The sequence below is a fragment of the Larus michahellis genome, chromosome 4 (assembly GCF_964199755.1).
Source record: "Larus michahellis chromosome 4, bLarMic1.1, whole genome shotgun sequence".
Taxonomy (NCBI): domain Eukaryota; kingdom Metazoa; phylum Chordata; class Aves; order Charadriiformes; family Laridae; genus Larus; species Larus michahellis.
The window spans coordinates 71,435,650-71,459,850 of record NC_133899.1 but is presented as its reverse complement, the minus strand read 5'-3'; the positions used below and the strand labels follow the sequence as shown (position 1 = coordinate 71,459,850).

Below are 24,201 nucleotides of genomic sequence, written 5' to 3'. Positions count from 1 at the left end.
GAAGAGGTCAAGATAAGAAAGGGGTAACAAACACACTACTATTCAACAGGTAAATTATTACAGAATTCAGTGTGATAGGAATGCCTAACCTTTATTTTGTAATAATATCAGTGTAATAGCAGAAGCCAAAACAGAGAATATAAATGTCAAACAATTGTTTGGGTTTTATGGATTTTTTATGTAAAAGAAGTGACATTCAGCAAAAGGCTAAATAGTACCCTTTTAATATCCTTTTTTTTTAATAGGAATGTTTCTGTCTTCTGTTTTCTGTAAGAAACTGAAAACACCCTGGGACCTGGCCTTTGTCAGGCAGAGGCCGCTCGTGTTCTGTTTCCTAAGACATCAGTCACACCTCTATTGTTTGTCTATAAAGCATGTATATGAAAAACATTTTAACTATAATGGAAAATGTGCTCTAAGATGAACCCACTGACTTTCACAAATAACGTGCCATGCAGTTCTCACTGGTTACCCCAATTAGATAAAACAAGTGAGAACAGCACATATCATATACCTTTGTACTTCACGGTGGTAGTACCAATCTGTTTTAGTCCATGGACCATTATTATTCTCCCAACATACACTCTGGGCTGCTTTTCACAGTTACAATCAAACATTAACTCAGATTATTTAAACAAAATGATATTTCAAAAGTGAACTATGAATCTCTTACCATGTTAATGAACCACAGAATTTAGGGGATATTTCCTTGGTCTGGGAATGCTCAGTCCAAGAATTCAGATTTCAACTTTTTCTTTAATGGCTAATGCAATTCTTATGCTTTTACAATTCTTATTATTGGCAGTGTCCCAAATGCATGTATTATTATGTGTTATTCAGATGTTCCAAAATACAAGCACAGGAGATCACCGGTAAGATTTTGAGGCTAGGGTGGAAACTTCAGTGTGGGTGTGTCTCCGTGTTGGGAATGGAAATGAAAGCCAGTAAGGTGATAGAATCTGTTATCAAAACCTGGATAGAGGGAAGGAAAGGTGGAAAAGAATACACAAGTCTGGCTTAATTTTATTTTTCTGTTTTTAAAATGGAAGGGGAACATCCTGCTGAAAGCTGAGTTGTGACAGCTGGGGCATGACATATAAAATATAAGAAAGGGATTGAAACTTGTTGTACTTAGGATCTGGAGTCCTGAATAGGGGTAGTGATCAGTTGCAAAGTCTTGGGTTGTATTCAATTTTTTTTAGAACTCCAGACATAGTTAGGTCTAGCATTTTATGTTTGCTTTTTGGAATTTTAGAGGACATTTGAAAAGAAATAAAGACCTAACAAGGAGAGACAAAGGAAAGCTGCTTTGGGTAATGTAGGTTACAAAAGAATGGACCCAAAGTGTGCCAGGGTCAGATCTGCTGCCAGAGGTTCCAAAAATGCAGAATGAAAAGAGTGTACCTGTGGTAAGGCTGAAAAAAAAAAAAAAGGGTAAACATGAAGACAAATTTGTCTGTCTCCAACTAGAATTCACTGTTTTCAAGCACATCAAGTTCTTCCTACCTTTTAGAAGTAAGCATGTAACCTAGGGCATATTTAAAAAAAAAAAAGGAAGTATTTTTATGTTCTCTGTTGGTTCCTCAGGCATGTATCAGGGTCCTCCTCTGTGAGTAAAACTAAAGCACAGTCGAAATAATCTTACGGACATATTACGCAATGTCTTCATCTCATAAAATATCTTTAATACATGATGATCTGTTTATTTGGCTAGTCCTTCATTGGAGAAGTATGATTATGTTTCTTCCATTTGTTCCTCAATTCTGCCACAAAAAGATGCATTCAATAGGTCTTTAAATTGATTCACTTTTCTTTCTTTCTGATAGCGCATAGATTATGCATGATTTTGTGACTGTTGTTTGCTGAAGACAATAGACTGTTTCACTAGTAGGGGATAACAAAAGTTAACACCCTACAAAACATCTTCTTACAAAGCAATAGAAGTTATTTTGGTATCACTATCCTACAGGATCATCACAGTGCTTTAAGGATCAGGCTTTGAGTACCTACATTTGTTAGAGCCATATGTTCATATCTCAGCAGGACTGACTCATCCTTTCTTCCCTAGGAAGAAAAAACAACATGTTACTGACTTTACTGGATGAGGATTTTGGATTTTGGCACTCTAAACTTATGCCGCTGAGATTCTTAAAATTTGGTGATATGCTGTTAAAGGGTGCTTGGATTATTTCTCTCTTACTCAATACTGTAATATAATAGTACTGGCATGATTCGAAAACAGCAAATACATACTGACAGCTTGTCCAGGGCTTTTATCCTCTCAAATTTCAGCTTTTCATTTTTGAAGAAACAAAAGGCAGTCACTAGCTACTATGTGTGAAAATCCTCAATAATAAAAGAATTATAAAAGAAATGGTACTGCAGAAACTTCCAGCTGAAAGGAAAGAAGCAGCTCACACATCTCAAAGACATTCCTCTAGGTTAACGCCAATCCATCATTGGTTACTTAAATGTTAACACTGCTAATTTCAGATTGGACAAGAAAGGGTTGTGCAGAGAGGCCTTGGGTAGCAGCAATCACGACAGCCACAGAAACAACACCAGTGCCATTTCTTCGTGATGCTACAGCCACCGTACCAATTTGTCTTCAGGAGAAGTAGAGTTCATTACTGGGTTACAATGATATACTGACATGTAACTTTGTGACCTGAATTTCTCATTGCTACCAGACATTTTTTGTTGGTTTAGTTTTCTAAAAATAGGCATCTGTTGTCATTTAAGGAACTATAAGGCAGTGGAGACATTTGCATAGTCCTGGTATATATTATAATGGACATAAAGGACCTCAGCCCTTCTGGAGCAAGAGCTTAAGGCCAATTAGGATGTCATAGGATCTCAGATGGGCAACTGAATTACGCCATTTGAGCATAATTTAGTTGGAGAATAAAACACCTAGATGTAGGTAGGTATCTGAAATGCAGAGGTATTCTAAGTTTCTAAGGACCTGCTATGGTTAGGCGAGATATAGTCAAATATGGTTTGTGGAACCTGGAGAACTTTCAGTAGATGTCTGCTTTAGGGTCATCAGAATCACTCTTCAGGCTGCACTGACCAATTTGACCACATCTGTATTGACTCTAATGGGACTCCAAGTTACAGCAAAGGAAAGAAAAGAGACAAGGGTTGTTCCTGCTCATATTTTGAACTTCAGCTCAAATAGCTTTGGGTAGCTTCTCACTGGGAGGATTTAGGGCAGGTATACACCTCTTTTTCCTGGTGGATTCTTTCTTAATTTGTGCATGCTTTGGGGTTTTAAGAAGTTACATCATCATGGTTAGTGCAGCTCTGCTGGAAGTTGTAAAATACTACTTTGAGCTTGGCATTATTAGCAGTGATTTCATTTGCTTTTGCCAGCTCTGAGTGCAGGAGAATGAGTTCATGTCCACCTGCTGTACACTGTGCAGGCATACTTTTGCTTAGGTGGACCTTAATTGTGAGCAAAACTGATTAGAGGGCCACAGCTGTCTCTTTCGTAAGTCTGATTTGTGAATGCATGTAGGTACATGTCGGTGATGTAGTATGGCAACACTGTGAAGTACTGTGAGATGGTAGAAGCCATATCATATCGGCAGATGCCATCTTTGTGTAGCTATAAAGTTTTATCATAGTTCAAATTACAACTGTATTTCTACAGTATTATCTGAATAGAAGATGACCATGAGATAAGAAAAGTCTTGTGTAATTCTGCTGTTGTACTAGTCTCCTTATCATCTAAGCTACCCTAAATTATATACTATATAGTGAACTCCAAGCCAGCTTTGTGTAGCCAGAATGAACCTAGCATTGAGATGGAGCTCTGTGTGCCCAATCAGCCTGCCAGTGACACTGTTCATCTGTTCTGTTTACTATATACTGCTGTGAGCAGCATAATGGGTCCGAAGTCTCTTTAACCTATTTCTTTTTGCTTACTCGAGCTCTCTTTGATTCCCAGTCACTTTCTAATAATTGTCTTACATGCAGACTGGACAGATAAATCATTCTGACTATGGCAACTTTACTGGTGCAATTTATGCACCAAAAATGTAAAAGAAAAAATGTGTATGTTATAAAGAATTGAGAATAAGAGAAAATAAAAATGGCTATGCTGAACGAGTGCATTTCAAACAGCAACTTTCTATTCCTTGTGAAAGATCTTTTCTGCACAGACTAATTTTGTAATAGCTATCTTATATTATATGTATTCTTCATCCTTTTCCCGTATAGGTTTTCAGAGTATTGAAAAGCCTTTATTCACTTTAACTAAGACTGTTACTGTGTATAGGAACTTAAGACCGCTAAATAGACTGGGTCCTCAGGATAGGCAAATAGTATAGCTCCAGTGAACTCAAAAATAGCCTGATTGATGTGCTGCTTAGAAGATTTCTGACCATTACCACATGATGAAAGATCCGCTTTTATTGCCGTTGCCCAGAAAATGTGAGAAATTATCATTTAATTGAAGTGGTGGATCATTAATGAGATTTGCTTGAATTCAAAGTATTTTTCTGTAGATTCCAATCATTAGCCAGGTTTGGGAAGACACCACTAGACTGATGCAGAAATTCTACATGTTTTTACAGAGGAGCATCAGTACAAACTCTTTAGGTATGGTCAGTAACGCGAAGATACATCCGTAAGGATGCCCCAAGAAATCTTTGAAGGGAAACAATTAGTGCTGACACTATTCTTATTCTGGGGTTAGAGGTTATGTTGCATGTGTTTTTCTGGCCTTACTCGTATGTGAAAGATCTGTTCACTTGGCTATTAACCTCAGAGAGTCCTGCTGGAGACATTGAACAGCCCCAGCTGAGTGATGTATTGGTGTCTCACAGTTCCAGTCTATACTATAGTCGCTGGTGCTGCTGAAGTCCCCTTCGCATGACTGAGGTGATCAAGAGATTCCTTCACTCCACTGGTAGGCTGCACCCCTGGCAGACAGCCAGCATCAATCACATTTCAAATGTAGATTAGATAGCTTCCTGCTAGGAAGGTCAGCATGAATCTTTGCTTTGTTGTTTGTCTCCTCCACTTGCTTGTTTTACCACTAGGTTTCTGTCAATAAGAATGTTCTTCCCTTGTATGCAAGCCTTTTTATGCTAAGTTGCAAGACTTAGATTTCCTTCACTGGTTGGTCTGGCCATGAGACCACTGGCTAAATTTCTTTTGTGAATCCTTGAGATAGGATATTTGCAAGATCCCAGTCCAGTTGCTCTAGCAGAAGGACATCAGGTAAAACCCTGACCCTACATCATCCTATGAGCACTTTGAAGCAGAACACCTTGAATTTCTGTGGTGGGAAATTCAGACTCTTCCTAAATGTTACTGGAATCCTGGGACACTTTCCTGGTGAGGAAAAATAATCAACTCATTTCATCCAATGGCATGTCATGGGGCAATGGATTTTTTTTTATTAGTCTTTAAAAAGAAGATTATGGATAAGCAGCAGCATCACTGCTTCAACCTGTCTGTTGTTCATCGAAGGGTGAAGTCTTCAGAGAACCAGAGAGCAGCTATTTTATTCCTTGACACTTATACTTGAGGCTTGTGACATACTGGCAAGAAAGCAGTTTTCTTAGGTATTACCTAAAAAGGAAAAACAATATCATATCATAGAATGGTTCGTTCAGTGGTACATTCATCTTCTCTGACAGGAACTCCTTTTGACAAAGTCATCTCTATACCCCAAGATCCTGAGCCAAAAGCACTTGCTTCCTGTTTGGCTCTTGACAGAACAGAGACCTGCATGAACTAGAACTCACAATTTTAGCAAGAGCAAGAAATACTGATCTTATGCTAGTGAAACGGGTTTTAGCAGCGATCTATTGGTTTTAGTCTTATTTCAGAAAGGGAAAGGTGAGAATTTTTCTTGGGTTTCTCTGTATTCAGTTTCTCTATAAATAGCATCATAAACCTGATGATAGCACTGCTGCCAGTGAGCGTGTTGGAACAAACACAGTCACCAGTCTTGAAGCAGGAGGGCTCCTTATTTGGGACTTGCCCCTGCCAATCACTTCTAATCTCCCCTCAACTCTTCCTGCTCGTCACTGTAATGCTCTTCTACTCTATTTTATGTTTTTCAATACCTGAAGTTCATTGATGAGTCCTGTCACATACGAGCATGTGCTTGGCTTCTTGCTCTGGGCTCAAGTGTCAGAGGCAACGGGGAGGGTAGTTGAGTGCCGAGAAGAGAAACTAAGCAGAGAGTTATGGGTATGCTGCCTCCCACGCTGCCAGCAGGGTTGGAGACGAGTGAGGGACAAGAGCAGATGGATGGATTTGGAGGAGGGCAGGGTGGAAAAGAGGTCAGGAGAGAGAGAAAGCAAAGCAAGGGAAACAAAATTCGAACTGCCCTCCAGCAGTGTGCAATCTCACTCCAGCACAAGACAAATCTCCCTCAAGTATTCATCTGGACTTGGCAGCTCTGTAAGTAGTGCTACAAATGGTGTCAGTAGCAGTGCATCTTCATGTTAATGCCAATAAGTCTTAGCTAGGAATGCCCTGAGGACTGCTGTCCTGAAGCCAAACCAGAAAGAAAAAAATGAAGGTGCTTTCAGCTGTTCCTGGAGTTCACGTCCTGCCTTAGCACATCCATTCTTTTGACCAGTGAGCTGTCACGTATGCCTTAGAAAAGTGCAGTGCCTGGGAGAGGGAGGAGGGAGGGGAAAGTATCCCAGCATCCCATGACCGTGACTTTTGCAGAGATTTTTTTAATGTCAGTGAATAATTTCTGGCTGATAACCTGCACAAGCCAGCCTTGGGCTTCCTGTTGTTTCCCTGCCATTTGCACAGCGTCAGTAGGCAGGAGCTCTAAGGCTGTGTTTGGAAGAGAGTAACTCCTGGGCAGTCCATTTTAGGTTTGTGGGCAGGCTCTGACTGCGGTTCTGACAGCAGAGAGGCTGGGTCAGAATCTGGAAGTCCTTGTAAATAATCAGCAAGAGCAGTTTACACATGGGTATCATATTTTTCCTTTGTAACCAACAAAAGAAAGGAGTCTGAGTTATGGCTGTGTATTAATCTTGTAACAGACGTACCAGCCTTTTGTCATGTGTAGTGGAAAAAGAGAATGTCCCCTAAAAGGACTTGAAGATTTGCTAATACAGTGATGACAAATCCTTGTACCTGCTTGATGCACATATGACAAAGCCTTGTTCTAATCAAGTTTTGAAATTACTCTTGAATTTAATTTGCTAACATCTCTGTGGCAGTGTTTACATGAGACAAACTGTGAACACATACAATATTGTTTTTTCTCAGTGTCACAGAGGTTTATCTATTATTTGTGAAACGCTTTGAGATATTTAGATAATCATGAAAGATTGTTATAGACTTGGCACAACTGATGCAAAGAGGAATGTTGAGATGTGTTTGACTATCTTACACGGAAGGGGAGTGAAAGGATTTCAAAAGCATTTTCCTGGTGTGAGTTGGGACTAGAATATCAATATGAATGATTTAAATTTTTTTTTATATATATCTCTAACATTTCACCAATTTATTTACAGATGCTGGATGATGAACACAAGCCTACATTAGGTTGTTTTTCTTTGTTACCCTTCACTGATAGCTTTTCTTCTTGGGCCCATAGGGGTATGCAGGGCACATACTGAAAACAGTGACCTAAATGATTTCTGGCAGATGATTTTATGCCCTGTTCTTAGATACTTCCAATGAAGGAGATTTCAATATTGCAATGGCTGTTCTCATGCTTAGCTATCCTTTTAGCTAGACTTTTCCCTAATACATAATCCCCTATTCCTCTGTACAGATTGATCAGTTATTTCTTGCCCTATTCTTAAGGGATCTAGGCAAGAATTTGTCACTGTCTTCAGTTAGTCGGTGTCTTATTTTCATTTGTGACACTACAGTTCACATTTTTACACTTAGTCCAAACAGCATTTTCATTTATATTAAGAAAATCTTTGGAAAGTTGCAATGAGAGTTGAAGTGGGATGTTGAAAAGATCACTGTGTTGATAATAATTTTGTGTCATGGACAAATGACATTTGAATACGTGGTAGAGTTTGATTTACTGTGGTTCAAACCAAGATAAGATATCAGTCAAAACTGATTGAAGGAAGAGACTGGTATTTCCCATATTCTTTAAATGCAGATCCAGTGTTTGCCTCCTGTGATTTGCTAATTCATTCTCTCCTCCTATATCCCTGTACTCTTAACACTCAGTTACAATGAAGCATGTCAGTATTTAGTCACCATTCAATATTTTGGTGCCAAGTGAAGCGGAGAAAGATGGTGAATAGAGCAGCCTTTTCTGTGCCATTCAGAGTTTGCTTCCCTTTTCTATTAGCCTGAAGAAAGAAAAACATATCTTTGTCTTCACTGGTTGCTAACTATATGCAGTCATATGAAAGGTTGTGTGGAAGCCAAAAATGGACATAAAATTAAAGAAATAAAGTACAGATGTCCAAAATGGGAGTAGCTCTTTTTGAATAGGTCTTGAAGCACACGAGTCTGGGAGCAGGAGAGTGGATTTCTACTCCAGCCTTGTCGTTTTTTGTGTGGTCTTGGTTAAGCGATTTCTTTTTTGCCTAGGCTATACCTACGTAGTTGTATTCAGTGAGAATTGAACGCTGCTGCCTGAGCCAGGCCAGCCCACGGGAACTGTGAACTTGAACCTACCTGGTACAGCACTGTTTTGAACCAAAATATGTCCTGTGAAGTGGCTAGGCCTATAAACAGAAGCTTAGTACTATGCTAACAAAGCTACTCAGCTTTTCTTGGTTTGAAGCTGGCTTGAACCTGAAATCTTAATGAAAGTTGGATCAGTCTGCAAGAAGGAGCCTAAAAACACTTTGGAATTCCCCACACGAAAGATTAAGGAACATTATTGTTGTCTAGCATCAGATTTTTCCAGAATGGTTTGAAAGACAGTGATATATGGTAATTATTGCTATTTGTAATATGTTCAAGGCAGGACACTCCTGTTCTAAGCACTGCTGATGTTAGGGCCCCTGTCCTGAAGACTTTATTCTCTGAGAAATAAATAATTATAATATGTAACTATTGATAAGGATATACACAAAAACTGATTTAGGATTTGTTGGCACAGTGAGATTTTTTCTGGGTTTTATATAGTTAAGGGCACTGAGATTTTAGTTCTGCAGTGTTTTTATTTTCCTAAGCAGCCATTGTGAGTTTTTCCTTTCCCTGCTTTGAAAGCTCCTCGCTAGATGGGTGCTTGAACTGCCATTCTTCTGTGCTTTAAAGAACGTACAATTAGAAATGTCAGCACCTTTCAGAAATACAATAAGTATAAAAATAGTATTCAGACCCTCCTCTCTCGCTATACTTTCTTGACTAAAATTAAATTAGCTTGTGCATGCTTCTTTTCTATCTCTTTAGGGGTACTAGGTTCAGAAATGCTAAAGTGAAAGGACAGAATACCAGGGAGTATTTCAACAGCCTCACAAAATATGTTGAAAACAAAGAAAAGGGATATGGCATAGCTCAGAGGAATGGTAATTGCATAGACTTTTTAATATTTTATGCACTTGTTAAACCATCACAACTAGATTAATGGGTAATCCAACCAGTCAAGTTTACCCAGCACCCAATTTAACATCTAAAAGCAGATGGTGATTTTCTTACATTTTTAAAAATTGTCAGTCAGAGGTATCACATTGTATTGCTACTTTCCCTTGATTGGTTACGAGCGTATACACTTCCTGCCAGCATGAAATATTTAATGAATTTGACATTTAGCTTTATGTGAAAATGTATGCTGCTAACATCCATTTTCTTAAATGTGTATGGAAAATGAGTGAAATGAAGTGCTTATATGTGGGAAGGAAAAATGAGAATGAAAGATGACAAAAACTGAAAAAATCAAATCCACTCAACAGGACAAATTAATGTTTTTGTTCCATATTGACCCAGCTCCAGTAGAGAGTGACAAAAAGGCATTATTGTTGGAAAACTGCTTGCTCTGTCTGTAGGTAACTCATGTTCATCACTGTAGTTTAAGTCCTGATCTATACATTGATATTCTTAGGGCATGATTGTAATGGACTTACGACTTTTTCACCAAAATCCATATGCAGTCCATGACTGGTGAGAGTCAGAGGAAAAACAGAGGAAAAAAGAACAATACAGTCTGAGTTGTGTCCTCACCTTTATTGCCCCTGTGCAAAGTGTCTGTGGTGGGTTGGCCTCGGCTGGCTCTCAGATGCGCACCCAGCCACGCTCTCACTCCTTCTTCTTGGCTGGAGAGGGGGAGAAAACAAGGTGGAAAAGTTTTTGGTTGAGATAAAGACAGGGAGATCACTTAGTAATTACCATCATGGGTAAACCAGACTTGACTTGGGGAAAATTAATTTAATTTATTGCCAGTTAAAATAGATTTGGATAGTGAGAAACAAAGACAAAGGTTAAAATACCTTCCTCCTTCTTTATTTTTTTCCTAGGCCTAACTTCAGTCCTTCATTCCTGACTCCTCTTCCTCCTGCCCGCCCTACATGGTGCAGGGGGGACGGGGAATGGGGGGTTGTGGTGAGTTCATAACAGTTCCTCTAGGCTGCACTTTCCCCCTCACACTTTTCCTTTGCTCCAGCACGGACCCTTCCTATGGGATGCAGTCCTTTAGGATAAGCCTGTGCCAGCATGGTCTCTCCACAGGCAGCAGTCCTTCAGGAAATATCTTCCTGCTCTGGTCTGGGGTTCCCCACGTGCTTCAGTGTGGATACCTGCTCTGGTGTGGTCTTCTCCATGGGCTGCAGGGAAATACCCGCTCCACTGTGGTCTCTTCCAAAACTTGCACAGGCTGCAGGAGAATATCTGCTACAGGTCCTGGAGCACCTCTTTCTCCTTCACTGACTTTGGTGTCTTCAGGATTGTTTCTCACACCTTTTTTCCCCATTCCTCACTGCTTGCACAAGATTTTTCCCTTTCTTAACTATGCCCTTGGAGAGGTGCTGCTGGCCTCACTGATGGGCTCAGCTGTGTCCTGCAGTGGGTCCACTGGAGTCAGCAGGAACTGGCTGTGTCCGGCATGGGACAGCCCCTGGCCTTTCCCCAGAGAGACCACCACTGTTGGTACCACTACCAACACCTTGCCACCTAAACCAAATACATTGTCATGGAGACAGATAGCCAGGTACCTAGTTTGAGTCAGACACTTGCTGCACAACTAAATGGAAGCAGTGATACTCTAGAAGTATGGACAGTAGAAACTGGAGAAGATTCCCACAAGATTTGTCCTTTGGAAGAAACTGCTATCAAATAGGAGTTACAGTGTCCTTCAGTGGAAGGCAAGATTCAATCATCTGATGACTTACTGCATAGCTAAGTTTCTTGTCTGCCACATAAAGCAGCTCTCTAGGAACAGAGAAGAAGCTTAAGTTCCCCTTAGTTCTCCTGATCTCCAATGCACCAGCACCACCACTATGTGAGGACTCATAGCTGGGAAGCTGTTTCCACAGAAAGAGACCTTAACTCAAACCACACTAATTTCTTAATGTCTACCATGTTCCAATTTAGGTTGTTGAAGATTTTTTACTTTTGCTTAAACTATAGTTTTCTAATGAAGAAGAATGAAAGCCACATTGTAAAACAGTGGTGTTTTTTTTGTTTTCTCGTAACAACTGCATTCCAACTCAATTAAGCAGTTGGGGTATTCAAAGAGCTATTAATTAGTATGCTTCAATTATAACTGATGAAGCAGAATTATGTAGATTTTTTTGGAAACTTACCGAGATTCATAATTTTGAGGACTAGCTGGAAATATGTGACAAATGATACAAAAATTGCAGAAGCTTTTTATATGACATTTTCCCCAAAGCTGCTGTCAGACACGGCAAAGCAACGGTTACACATAATTCCCACTGGTACATATTACTGTTATTTCTCTCCCCACCAACAGAGAGAACTCAATATATGAACTTTTACTCTATTTCACTAGCATTATCCTACAATAGGAAGCAAACAGGGACTTTATTCCTTATGCAGTTTTGTAACCTAACATAGTCCTCCCATCTCACCGCCCCAGTCTAGGAAAGGAGCAATTGGGAGCAATCAGCGCTACTTTCTTTCTAACAGCGCATTCAGTCTTTTTTGCTTAACGTATGTTGCCCTTTCTGCCTTTACCTGTCTCTCTTTCCGTACGTTGTGGAATGCCTTGCCACTGATGACTGCATTTGCAGCAGACTGCTAAGATGTTGCTGAAGTCAGCAGCGCTAATACTGCATTAGAGAATCCACTTCAGGGAAAATAATGCTAGATTTAACTGGTGGGGTACTGCTGCAGTGAAAAGCTATATGCTCAGAGGCACTCTCTGCATTTTCCAAACAAACAATATGTCAAGCTTTGCTTTCATGAACAGTAAATGTAATAGTAATGCTTCGCACTTCAATGGCATTTTGCAGCAAAATGCTGTACAAACAGTCTGGTGAAATTCCCCTTTTGTGGTTGAACACCTTGGGGATATGCAGAGGGACCAGGGCCAAACGGGTGTAAAACATGTCAGCGCTGAGAGCAGTTTTCTTGATCCATGGCTGTATGGATCCCGTGGTCCCCAGACAGTAGTGCTTATTATTATGCCTCAATCCAGAACAACAGCCACAGGGGTACTGGTGTTCTGCCCCATATGTAATCGTAGCCTGCAGGCAGGATTTTGTCTCCCATTTCTTGATCACAGATGAAATGTCACCTGTTAATTAGCCCATATCATGCAAAGATGCTGCACAAACACAAAGGCAGACACAATCGTTGTCTACTGGGATTTTTGCTCTAAAAGCCAGACTTCCTAAACCAGCATCATATTGTTGAGTGCCCAGTGTGTAAAAATCCAACGTTCATTGTGTTGGTTAAATGGATGCTCTCTACTTTACAAAACCTGTTAAAAAACACAATAGACAGAGATGAAGAATGGGGGTGGGGAGGGGGCTGGAATAGCAAGCAAAGCAGGTGGTGGAAATAATTAGCCGTGAACTCATAATGCAAAATGTTAATGGCTTAATGATTTTTTGGTTACACATGGACAGAAACTTCCACGTTTCATTACTTCCGTCATACATGTAGCAACCACCCGCTTCCTGTTGGACATACAAATTCCCTTCCTCCATAAACCTGCGTGCATTTTCTGTTTGTGACATATTCATGAGAAGTTCATATAGCCGATAGCTTCAGACACTGATTGCCTCAGCTCTTCCTCTAACATTCCTCTTATCCTTGCTCTGACTTCCAGGCACAGCCCTGCTATCTTAACCCAAGCAGCCAGTAGCTGAAATCACTTTGGGGAGTCTGTGGGAAGGTTGTGAGATTGGAAGCAAATGCTAGATACGCATATCCCCCAGGAACTTCTGTTTGGAGATGAGCCAGAGCCTTGGAGTGCAAGATCATATGTTATCCACTGGTGGGCTGCTCATTTTCCTGCCTTTCCGCACTGTTCAATCAGGAAGTCTTTTGATGTTAACTTCGGTGTGTGGCTGTTTCAGAAGGGGCGGGGGGGCAAACAACTAGAATACTCTGTCCAGTGGAAACAAAATAAATGACACTCCTGCTAGGATGCTAAAACAATTATGGCTAGTGGAGTCCCTTCATCCCCCAGTCCTTTGCAATCCATTTTAGAGAAGCTAGATCCACCTACTTTTAGTGGCCGGTTCAGGGAAACTGCAGTGGACTTTGCTAGCACCTCACAGACATTTCCAAGCCTTGGTGCTCCAGGTCTCTGTCCTGCAACTTCATACATTTGATAAAATATTGTATTTCTAAATTACTTCAAGAGGAAATGCTAACTTATTAACTATTACTACAGGAAGGCTGTACAAGTGCTGATAACCCAATGTAGGATCTTGTGAAAGCTGTAGGGAGTATGATTTTCTCATGAATTTTCTCAGTGAAACTGGACTGCATGACAAGATTACTTTATAATTCAAAGTAAACTTCTAATTTTAAGACAAAGATAAGGAAGACTCCATGGGAAATTTTGCCTGCTTAACTATGTAAATGTTTGAAGAAAGCATAGTTTCCTTTCTTTACAAAACCTCCCATCATATTAGGGGGATTTTTGAGAAACATACTAGTATTTACCTTCGGATGCCCATCAAAGAACCTTTTTACTTGTGCTGAAAGTATTTAGTTGTCTTGTTTGGATGGAGTCACTAAAATGGGAGAGGAAATGTCCAGTTTTATTTTTGATCAACTCAGGTATTAAACCCAGCTGCTGGGTTTATGAATGCATAAGTATATATGGCCTCAATCTAATTCTATGCTGAATCCTCTGAAAGCAACACTTGCATCAGATGTGCCAAGAATACTCTATTGCACTCTCATTAAAATGTACATACATTCCTGTGTGCTCATGTAAGACAGAAACATGGAATAAAATAAAGTACTAAATAAGACAATCCATTAAACCTGACTTACGTTTTTTCACAGATAAAGTTTGTCACAGAAATACCTCAGAGGAGGGTATGTTAATTTAAAAAGTATTTGGTTTAAACCAGTTGAGAAACTCTCCTCTAAAAACAGGTTTCTTCAGTATCTGCCTTATTCTTGGCATATTGGGCAAGATAATTGTCAGGATATAGGTCAGTGTAGCAAAACCACTCTTAATGTTGTCATAGTCAAAAGCTAGTTGAACATCCTCTCAGCATTTTGGCTTATTTGAAACTGTCCTTCTGAGGTGGCTGTACTTTGAATCTCTCTGTCTAGAGATTGTCCCTTTAAAGTAGAACTATTTTCACAGAGTCATAACAAGTTATCTAGCTCACCCTGCTGCTGTAAAGCAGGGCCGACTATACCTAAATATTTCTGGGAGAAATTAGTCTAACCTGTTCTTAGAAACATCAGTCTCCTAAAGCAAACCATACCTGCAGTAATAAAGGGCAATTCTTAACCTGAAGCAATGTCTTATGGTGCATCATTTCAATAGCTCCAGTGGTTTACATTACTGCGTTTTGCTTTAGAATGGAGTATTTCAGTTGGAAGGAGCCTACAACGGTCATCTAGCCCAACTGCCAACTGCTTAAGTTGGGTTAGGCTTTGCCCCAGTCTTCTTGACAGTCAGTGTGTAAGAGTTTTGATTCCTTAATTCTCATCAATATTAGCAGAAATCTCAGGTATTTAAGCTCCTCACATATCAGTGGGAGGCCTGGCTGTACAGTACATCAAATGCAGGTAGTGCGGAACTCTCGGAGGTGAACAACGGTGCAGATCCTAACATTTTAATTTGACTTGTATTATCAATATATTCAGTTGCTTTACTTTGAAGCTTATCCAAACATACGGGAACTCACCTTTCTTTCCCCACTGACATCCTCTTTCTGGGGTAAGGCCTGTGTCGAAACACTGGTGTGTTAGTTTGAGGGTACTTGCTCCTTTGAGGTTATGTGTCTACTAATTCAGTGCATGTATGTGAATGGAGATTCATCATTGCTTTCGCTGAGGCAGATTAAGTCATCTTTGATATGATTTAGCAAACACACACAGATGAGACTCTGTTCTGGTAAAAGCCTGTTCTGACAGCAGCTTGTTTTGAAAAAATGTGGGTAAATAAAGCAGGAATTGTTGTGCATTTATTGTAAACATATCCTCTTCTCTTTTGCTCTACGTTTGTCCTGAACTACAATCTAAACTATCTCTACAAATCCAAGAATTTCTGTAGTCTTTCATTTTCTTAAACTCTTTGTATATCTCTGCACATTGTTGAATTGCCACTGCAGTCCATCTTTTGATTTTAGTAAAACTGCTTGTTAAACTTCTGGAAGTTTATATAGCTTTTATGTTTATATGTTTGTTAAAAAATTGTACAGACATGGATTCTTATCCATGCACTTTTCTAACTTGTGTTAGAAAATAAACACTATTTTAGCTTTTTCCAGTGCAACCATGGTGAAACCATGGTGAAACCATGGTTTAAAGCTGAATGGCAGCACTTTTCTGAGAGCACAGTTTCATGGCGGCAGAGTTCCAATTAGAAATTGGGCCTTCTGACTTCTTACCGTGTGCTCAAGTCACTAACCCCACTCTCTTGTCATAAAGAGTGAGGTAGCTGCTAGACACTGAAACATCTCTGGGATATTCACTGCAGTTGTGCCTTCTGCATCACCTTTCTAAGTCTGTCTCTGTTATATATCAGTTGCTCAACGAGCTGCTTTATTAGAGTCTTCCTGTGTATTAATTTATATCATATAAAATACTTTAGGATCAACACTTCTACATACGCTTAGGGTAGCTATTACTAATAGCAGAAAATGAAAGACTTTAACATAGTTCTTCTTTGGAAAAGAGTTATCTTTTATTTTAGAGATAAGCATAGTAATCCATTGAGCTGTTTAAGTGACACAATATTTATAAGATCATTTTACATTCCCTACCCTGAACTTTTTCCTTTGAAGACAGAATCAAACAGGCCATGATTTTACCGTAAGGCTGTTATTAACACTTTGCTGAAAATATGATTTGAATAAGAAGAAACATTTATACTAGCAGAGAGGAAAAGAAAACTCACAAAAGCTATTTTAACTCTACCAGCTCTTGAATTCCTTCCTCTTGACTTATTATTTGTGGAATACCAAAGTCAGGCATCTCTCTCCACTGAAAGGCTCACCCAGCCTTTCGGTGGACTATGCCAGTCATGGTGAGGTGGATAGCGGTTTCAAAAAGTAGTAGCATGCTGTTTCTGTCTTATGAATTCTGCTCTCTTCTTACCATGTGACCCTCTGATCCTGGGACTATTTTGGCGAGTAATCTCAAGTGTGCAAAATCAGCCCTTACACAGAAGTTAGGGGCTCTAACTAATGTAAATTGATTGAATTCCATGGAATCCATGGAAGTTATGTTACATTGATTTACATCAGCTGAGCCACTTCTGGGAATACTCAGATTTAATTAGTTTAGTAAGGAGACATTGTGAGTCAGATTTAAGATGTTTGCCTATAGAGGAAGGGAGTTTCTAGCTGCTTCATACTACCTCTCTATTTTACTTTTTTTTCTGAATACTTTTGTGATATTTCCTGCTGAAACTTACTGTATCTATTACAATAATCCTTTCCGGAGATTTAGAGAATGAAATAATTAATCTCTTTTACAAACAACATGACTTCTTTCTAATACTGTCACTCTTCTCCCTATTGTCACTTCAAGTTCTTAGAACTTATGTGAAATATATGTGGAGATAAGAGGAAGTGTCCTTTTAAGTTTGATGTCACTCCATTCTGGCTGATAACTGTTGGGAACCGTAATGACCTTTTGATGGTCAAACTGAGCCACAGGGTTTTGCAAAACTGAGATACACACAAAGGGGATCAACCACAGAGGCTTTTCCTCCGATCCTGGTTTCTTTCTAATATATTTAGTATCTGCAGCCTCCAAGTCACATATGAAAAGAAATATTAACTGTAAGTGTAAAGCAACTATAGATTTCTGTAGTTTATTGGTTAGCAAGTAAGCTGGCAGTTCTATTCTCAATGCAATGCTTCAGAGATGTATCGCTTCTAGGAATGTGTGACTGTAGTAAACAGCTGAGTTCTTAAATAATTCAGTATCATAAAATGGTTTCTATTGGGACAGAGTTGTAGCCCACTTCAAACTCAAGGTGTAATCACATTGTATGTTCAAAATGTATAGAATCAGTTTACTGTGCCACTCTGATCAGATGTAAATCCTTCTGCTTTAATTTCTGAGCAAAACAGCAAAAACACTTTGTGAATAAATTCAGAGAATACAGCTAAAGTGAGTCTGTTTTAATGTAAATCTGATTTAGATCTGATATGAACAAATCAATCCAGTTTCAAAGAACTTACAGGCCAGTGACAGTTGCACCATGGTAAGATTACAACAGGGATTTGGTTTAAAATGAATCCAGCATCTTTAAAACCTGCATGTGGCACCATTATACCAATGGATGCTGAGGATCCCAGCCTCATCCTGCTGTTGCTAACACTGGCAACAGAGAGTGGGGAAGTGTGGTGCTGAGACATCGGAATTATGTAGAAGTGAGGCAGTTTTGATTTGTATGCCTTGGTAGCTTGACACAGTGGTCAAGCTAATAAGTCTGGCTGGAAGTCAGGGCTTATTAGCTCTGATGTGCTGCTAAGGTCACGTGGGCTATACAGTGTCTCAATCCCAAGCTAGGAGGTCCATCGTTGTGCTTGGCATGTGAGTGACTTTGACCTCAGATAGCTAGTATGCTTTGGCTGAAGAACAATTTATGCTAAAATTTGTGAAGCTTCCAGGCTTTAAGAACATTTTCAGAAGTCATGGTTTTGTGGAGCCATGTAAATAATATGGGCCCGCTTATGTTGGTGAGCCAAACAACATTGTGGTTTGCAAAGCATTTTCTGTCTCTGTCAATACCAGCCAGGTAGTGATCACTGATGATTAACAGTTCAATATCCTTGCACTATTAATACTATTAGTATTATGATTTAAGGAAATAAATCACTGCCAGGGTCCCTCATCAGACACCACCTTGTGTAATTTATATCCTAACTAGTTAACTTTTTCATGTTCTTATTGGAAAAATGGTTTTCTGCATCATTCTGAAATTTTTGCTTATGCAACTGACCTGTCCAGTTCTAGAGGTAATGGTTGAACTAAACCCTTGAGGTGGCTTGTATATGGATGGACAGAACACACATGGAGCCTTCCAGATGAGAAGAATCTCTTCTATGTGAATAACATGGTTTATGCGAGTCTTGAAAATGGTATTTAGGAAAGTGGTATATGAAGATCAAGGTTGTACCCTTAGGGATTTGGTTTTAAATAAGATTTTTTTTACTTTGTGTTTCAGTGGCTGTTCCCTCACCAGTGCCAGCTTGTGAACCTGAGCCCAAAACTAACGGGCATTACCCAGCTCCACGACTTTCTGTTTCATCCCGAGCCACTGTCGTTGCTACCATGGAAGCCCCTTCTCAAGGCCTGCAGACAGTCATGAAGTGGAAAACAGTGGTGGCCATCTTTGTCGTGGTGGTAGTTTACCTGGTAACAGGAGGACTCGTCTTCCGTGCCCTGGAGCAGCCCTTTGAAAGCAAGAAGAAGAACACAATTGCGCTAGAGAAGGCTGACTTTCTTCGGGAGCACGTTTGTGTAACTCAGCTGGAGCTGGACACGCTGATTCAGGTAGGCCATGTGAAAAAAACAATACTTCTTGGAAGTTAGGATAAACAGCTTGGTGGTTCATTGATCAGCTGAGTTGGTGGAACGCGAAATTGTTCACAGAGCCATCACAATGGGCAGTGTGAAGAGCAGGCTCTTTCCCAGTCATTTTAGAGTCCGTGAAACAGAAATTATGTCTTCAAAATGTTGTAAATAGAGGTTAAATGTATTCATTAGAATAATGAAAAATGCGTGCAAAGAAAATCAGAACTTAGTATCTGTAAGAAATTTTTGTAAGATTTGCCAGACATTTGCCCATCATCTCTTTAAATTTCCAAATGATATTAAGGTCTTAATTTTTCCTGCAAAATTAAACACAGCAACCATGACAGCAAACAGAAAATGATAGGTGGGAATTTTGAAATAAATATTCAGCCAAGAATTCTGAACTTACTGGTATATTAATTTACAGGTTTAGTATTGTGAATTTTTTCTATTAAAAATAGAAAATAATTGGCATTTAAGAACTACAGAATTTTTAGCCTGGTCTAGTATGCAAAGCTTTAGAATAAATTTTGAAGGAAATAAATATCAAGTATGTAGGGATAAGTGGAAAATGGAATAATGTGCAAGAAAGGTCTGTCAAGGATAGAGTTATCTTTCATTGCTTAAAACTCTAGACAAGGAAAATATTATGGATCTTACAAGAATTCAGAAGAGTATCCTCTAGGATCCCATGCAGAAACCTATAAGTTGGCCTGGGGAAAATAGAGATTAGATAAGAAATGTGAGATACCTAAGGAATATATTCCAAAGTTGAACTTCAGCCCTATGTTTTAGACCTGAATTTGTGTCTGAGCCTTCCAAAAGCACGTGTTTTCCTCTGAGGTGTTGCACCACAGCCCCGTTGTGATTTCAGGCTGTTTGAAAGAACACAGAGCTATCCCCTGGATTCTTGTGTCCATCCACTTAACTATGTTATAAAACCCTTTCTATAAGTAAATCAAATTTATAAGCTTAGTATTTCTTTTAAGAAGCTGTTCTGGTATCTCATTGCTGTGATGGAAAAAACATTCTCCTACTTTTCAGCCTAAACTTGTTCAGTTTGCTTGTAGCTGGTGTTCCACAGACAATGCCCCATTGCTTAATTGATTCCCCTTCCTTGCCCACACGTATAGGCAGTAATGCTCTTCCGCCTCTCCTAAGCAAAACGAATTATTTCCATTTCTTTGCAGATAGATGTGCTCTGCTTGTGCTCTGTGTTCACAGAAGACAGGTCAGTTCTGAGTCAGAAGCTGTGTCCCTGTACCTTTGGGCAGCCTGGTACTCTAGCTAAGAAGCCAAACCTCCTTCAGCAGGAAGCGATACTGTGCTGATATGATTATACGGCTTTTGGATCAGGGCTGGCTTGGATAACATCCTTCATCTGTCTGCAAAAGACAGGTGAACATGTCTGGTTGACAGGGTGAATTCTGTTCAGGGATATTGGTTCAGATGTGTTTCTCATGGCAGTGTTGCAGAGATCCGTATTTCCCTCAACTCCTTAGGTATAATGTGTGCTGGCTGATTAAAGGATTTTTGAAAAATACTAAAAGCAAGAAGCTTGTATTCCCTTGATGGGAATGTCACTATTAAAAGATATGCAAAGTGCTTTCTTTTCCAGCAGAAAGCAGAACACATACTAGGTGCAACAAGCAAAGCACCTCAACAAGATGGTAGACTCCTGCATACTAACTGCAGTACAAAGATTTCTAAACAGCCCCTGTTCTCTAGCGTAAGCTTTGTACTAGTTTTAATTCTTTATTTCACACAATATTTTTCCTTCTTTCACCTCAAAAGCGGTGACACTAAAATAAAAAACAGGCATACTTTGTCATTAGAAGGCAGATATTCTGAACAAATATTATCATCTCCTGAGATTCCAGTATGTCCTCAGGCATTGCACTGCGTAACTGGAAATCATTTTGCAACGGTAAATTAAATGGGTTTAGCAGCTTAGCATGTCTTAAGGCCAAGTGATGTGAAATATTGAAACAGATTTGTCAATAAAGAACAAGTTCCTTTGGTTTCTTCTGTATGTCTGGGGGTGAAACTGGCTCCAGGGATGTAGTTGGGTATGCTGATACAGAAAACTCTGATTATAACTGACTTCCACAGAAGAATGGTGAACCACTGCTTGGAGATAATGTCAGGGGGTTAACATTGTGCTTTCATGCCTTCATGTCGATGATCTGAAAAGTGACATCTCCCTGGCTGGCGCAATGCATTTGTGCATTGCACTGAATGCTGCATCTGCCTTTACAACAGTGATTTCAGACTGTGTGGCAACCTCCATGCGTCCTGGCTGCTGGGCTGTGTGCAGTCAGCACCTGGCTACCACTAAGGGAGCTATTTATAATTAATGTTTTTTGACTACCTGAAAGCCTTTAGATGAACACAGATCATATTGTCCAGAATGACTGCGTTGATTCATTTTGATGCTTTAGAGAATATGGAAAAAATACAAAAAGAGAGACCTTAGACTGGCTTGTACCCTTTTCCTGTGGAACAATCTTTTAAGGTGAAAAGGAAAAGGAGTGTCATGGTCTTTTCAAGGCTAAGGATGGAAACAATGATCCCTTTGTCCCTTTGGAAAACCTGTAAGGAAGATATCCAGCACTGTATGAGGAAGCTGTTAAAATTTAGTGTGAATGAGACATCCTTTACAACTTGGTCTCCAATAACCCATTGCAAATATTAGCACTGGTAGCACAAATGTGAATTGCTGTGTCCAGACTGTAAAGTTCATTCATAGACTTCATAAGTAATATAGTGATGAAAGCAGTGCAAATCACTAGGAAGATTCGAAGTATTTTAAATTTGTATTTATCTCTTAGGTTTTGGTTCCGGTCTGTCTAATACTAATACTATGACAGATAAGTTTTTCTTAACAATAGCAAATATTCACGGTGCAGGCTATATTGTCCAATGTCACCTGAAGTGGAAGTTCTTAACTGTAGATTGTTAAAGCCCATTTCTGCTTCTGAAGACATTTGTTGCAGTGAAGCAAGTTCATTATTTAGTACCTTGTGTGATCTACAACTTGGCACAATGAATGCCAGAATAAGAAAATTGTGCACTCTATCTCGACACTTTCGAGTTTTCAGAGTTAGAGAGAAGTGAAATCTAGAATATGCTAAAACATGATGAAATGTCAGGTGCTTCACGTACATTTAGCTCTATTGTACCCTTTTGAAACAATAGCAGAAAGCAGCAGGACTCAAGTGACTGGACATACAGTTGAAAAGAAAAATAACATCGGTAGTTACACCTGCTAACGTATTACAGAATTTTTTTTTTTTTGTTCGTATATGTCATAGCATAAGGTTATTAGTAGCTGGGGTGAAAAAGAAGTCCTCTTGCCTTTGTAATATGCACACTTAGAGTGTATAATGGGGAGTTTATGCCTCTCTGAAAGATCAGATGTTGTCTATAATTAGGAGGGGCAGGCAGGAAGACCATCAATGTGTTTTGGCAAAGTAATTCCTGCGAAGCTGATAAGGGTATTCATATTCTGTTGCTATGTAGCCTGTGCACCATGTATGAGTAAAAACTTTTGTAATGTGCCCTGCTTTCTTAATGAGCCCTGCACAATGACGTAAGATAGAGTGGCTTGCTACTATAAGAAGTTACTTAGGTTATTGGCGGGCTGCTTTCTTCCTCCTTTTCCTTCAGGGTTTAATTTAGGAGTCGGAGTGATTATAGAATAAAAAAAAAATCACCCACCTGGGAACTAAGTCGTATTATCAATGTCCACTAATGACTACAGCAACTCATTAGAGTTAGCCTGTAAGCTGAAAAGGAAGCGGAGCTGGAAATAAGCTAGTCAGGCTTTACTGGCTAATTATGTTAGTAAGAATTCATATTTTGGATAGGCATTTTTGTTTAGTGTTCTGAATTCCTTTTGCCCTGAAGGTAAGCAAGAAACGGAACATCCTGTAAAGATGTTTCAGTTTTCGGCTGCTTGACTGGTTCACTAGTGTCATAAGCCAGCTTGTCTTTTCAGGGTGATTCCTTGTAAAATGAAGACAACTTGGATGACTTTCATGTGCAAGAAGAATCATAGAATGTGTTGGGTTGGAAGGGACCCTTAAAGGTCACCTAGTCCGACCCCCCTGCAGTAAGCAGGGACAGAAAGCTCTAGATGGAGCAGAAAAAAAAGTATTTTTAGTTAACTATGGGGAAGACTTGCCTGTTCTGAAGACAGGAAAAGACTATTTGAATCGTGAGGAAAACAGTGGTAAATATCTGATCATTGAAGCTTCTGCCTGTGCCTCTGGAGGTTGTCCTCTATATGTCCCAACTTCCCTTCTGCCCCTGATCTTTATTTCACCTTATTCCCCCTAAAAATATATGAAAAAAAAATTCGGATCTCTTGGGTCCTGTCTAAGTTGGTGCAGGCACTCTAGTTTGTAACTTCAGTCCAGAGATGCGCCAGTTGTATAGGAAACAGACTGAGCCTAGGATGCTGCAGAAGTCTGCAGCTGTCCTCTAGCTACGTTGCTTCCAGAACTTAGCCAAGAAGTCTGCAGGGAGCTAAGCCCTTTGGACTCAGATCCCTGTGCATGTCCCTTGTTGAATGCTGTAGGTCTGCTCTCCACAGTGCATGCACAACAGTCAAATCACTGTAAGTGTAGGTAGATCACTATCTATCTACCTTATTGTCACCTAAAGACCTTTGTGGGATAGGCAGAAATATTCAAGGGATGGGCTTTCAAAGCTTACTACTTTTGATTTTACCTGAACAAATATTGCTGGTCTTGGTCCTTCAAAAATCCTGTTGTGGAAAAGTGAATAAATGGGGATTTTTAATGATGATCCCTTAATCACTGTATGAGGGGTGGTGAGAATAAGCAGAGAGTTAGGGAGTTATTAGGGAATTAGTCTTTAAAAGCTGCTTGCTAATAAGAAGCATCCTAATAATCATAATAGAGAAACATCAGAGCATGAAAGGCAATCAAAACAACTTTTTGTATGCTTGATAGGAATCTGCTTGGAAAAGAATTGTAGGAGGAGATAATCATTATTGGATTAGCCTGATCTGTGGAGAGGTATTAATGTAACTAGAAAAAAGATGACAAGAATTTTCTTTTCTTATCAAATTCCTGT

At 39.6% G+C, this 24,201-nt stretch overlaps 1 protein-coding gene across 1 annotated transcript in view; it reads left to right on the top strand.

The window, feature by feature from the left end:
• The window catches only part of KCNK10 (potassium two pore domain channel subfamily K member 10), a 66,213-nt gene that overhangs the window by 7,355 nt on the left and 34,657 nt on the right, over window positions 1-24,201 (top strand). Inside the window, exon 3 of the mRNA XM_074585452.1 lies at window positions 18,749-19,077. Coding sequence (XP_074441553.1) covers window positions 18,749-19,077 — 329 coding nt within the window. The remainder of the gene's footprint in view (window positions 1-18,748; window positions 19,078-24,201) is intronic.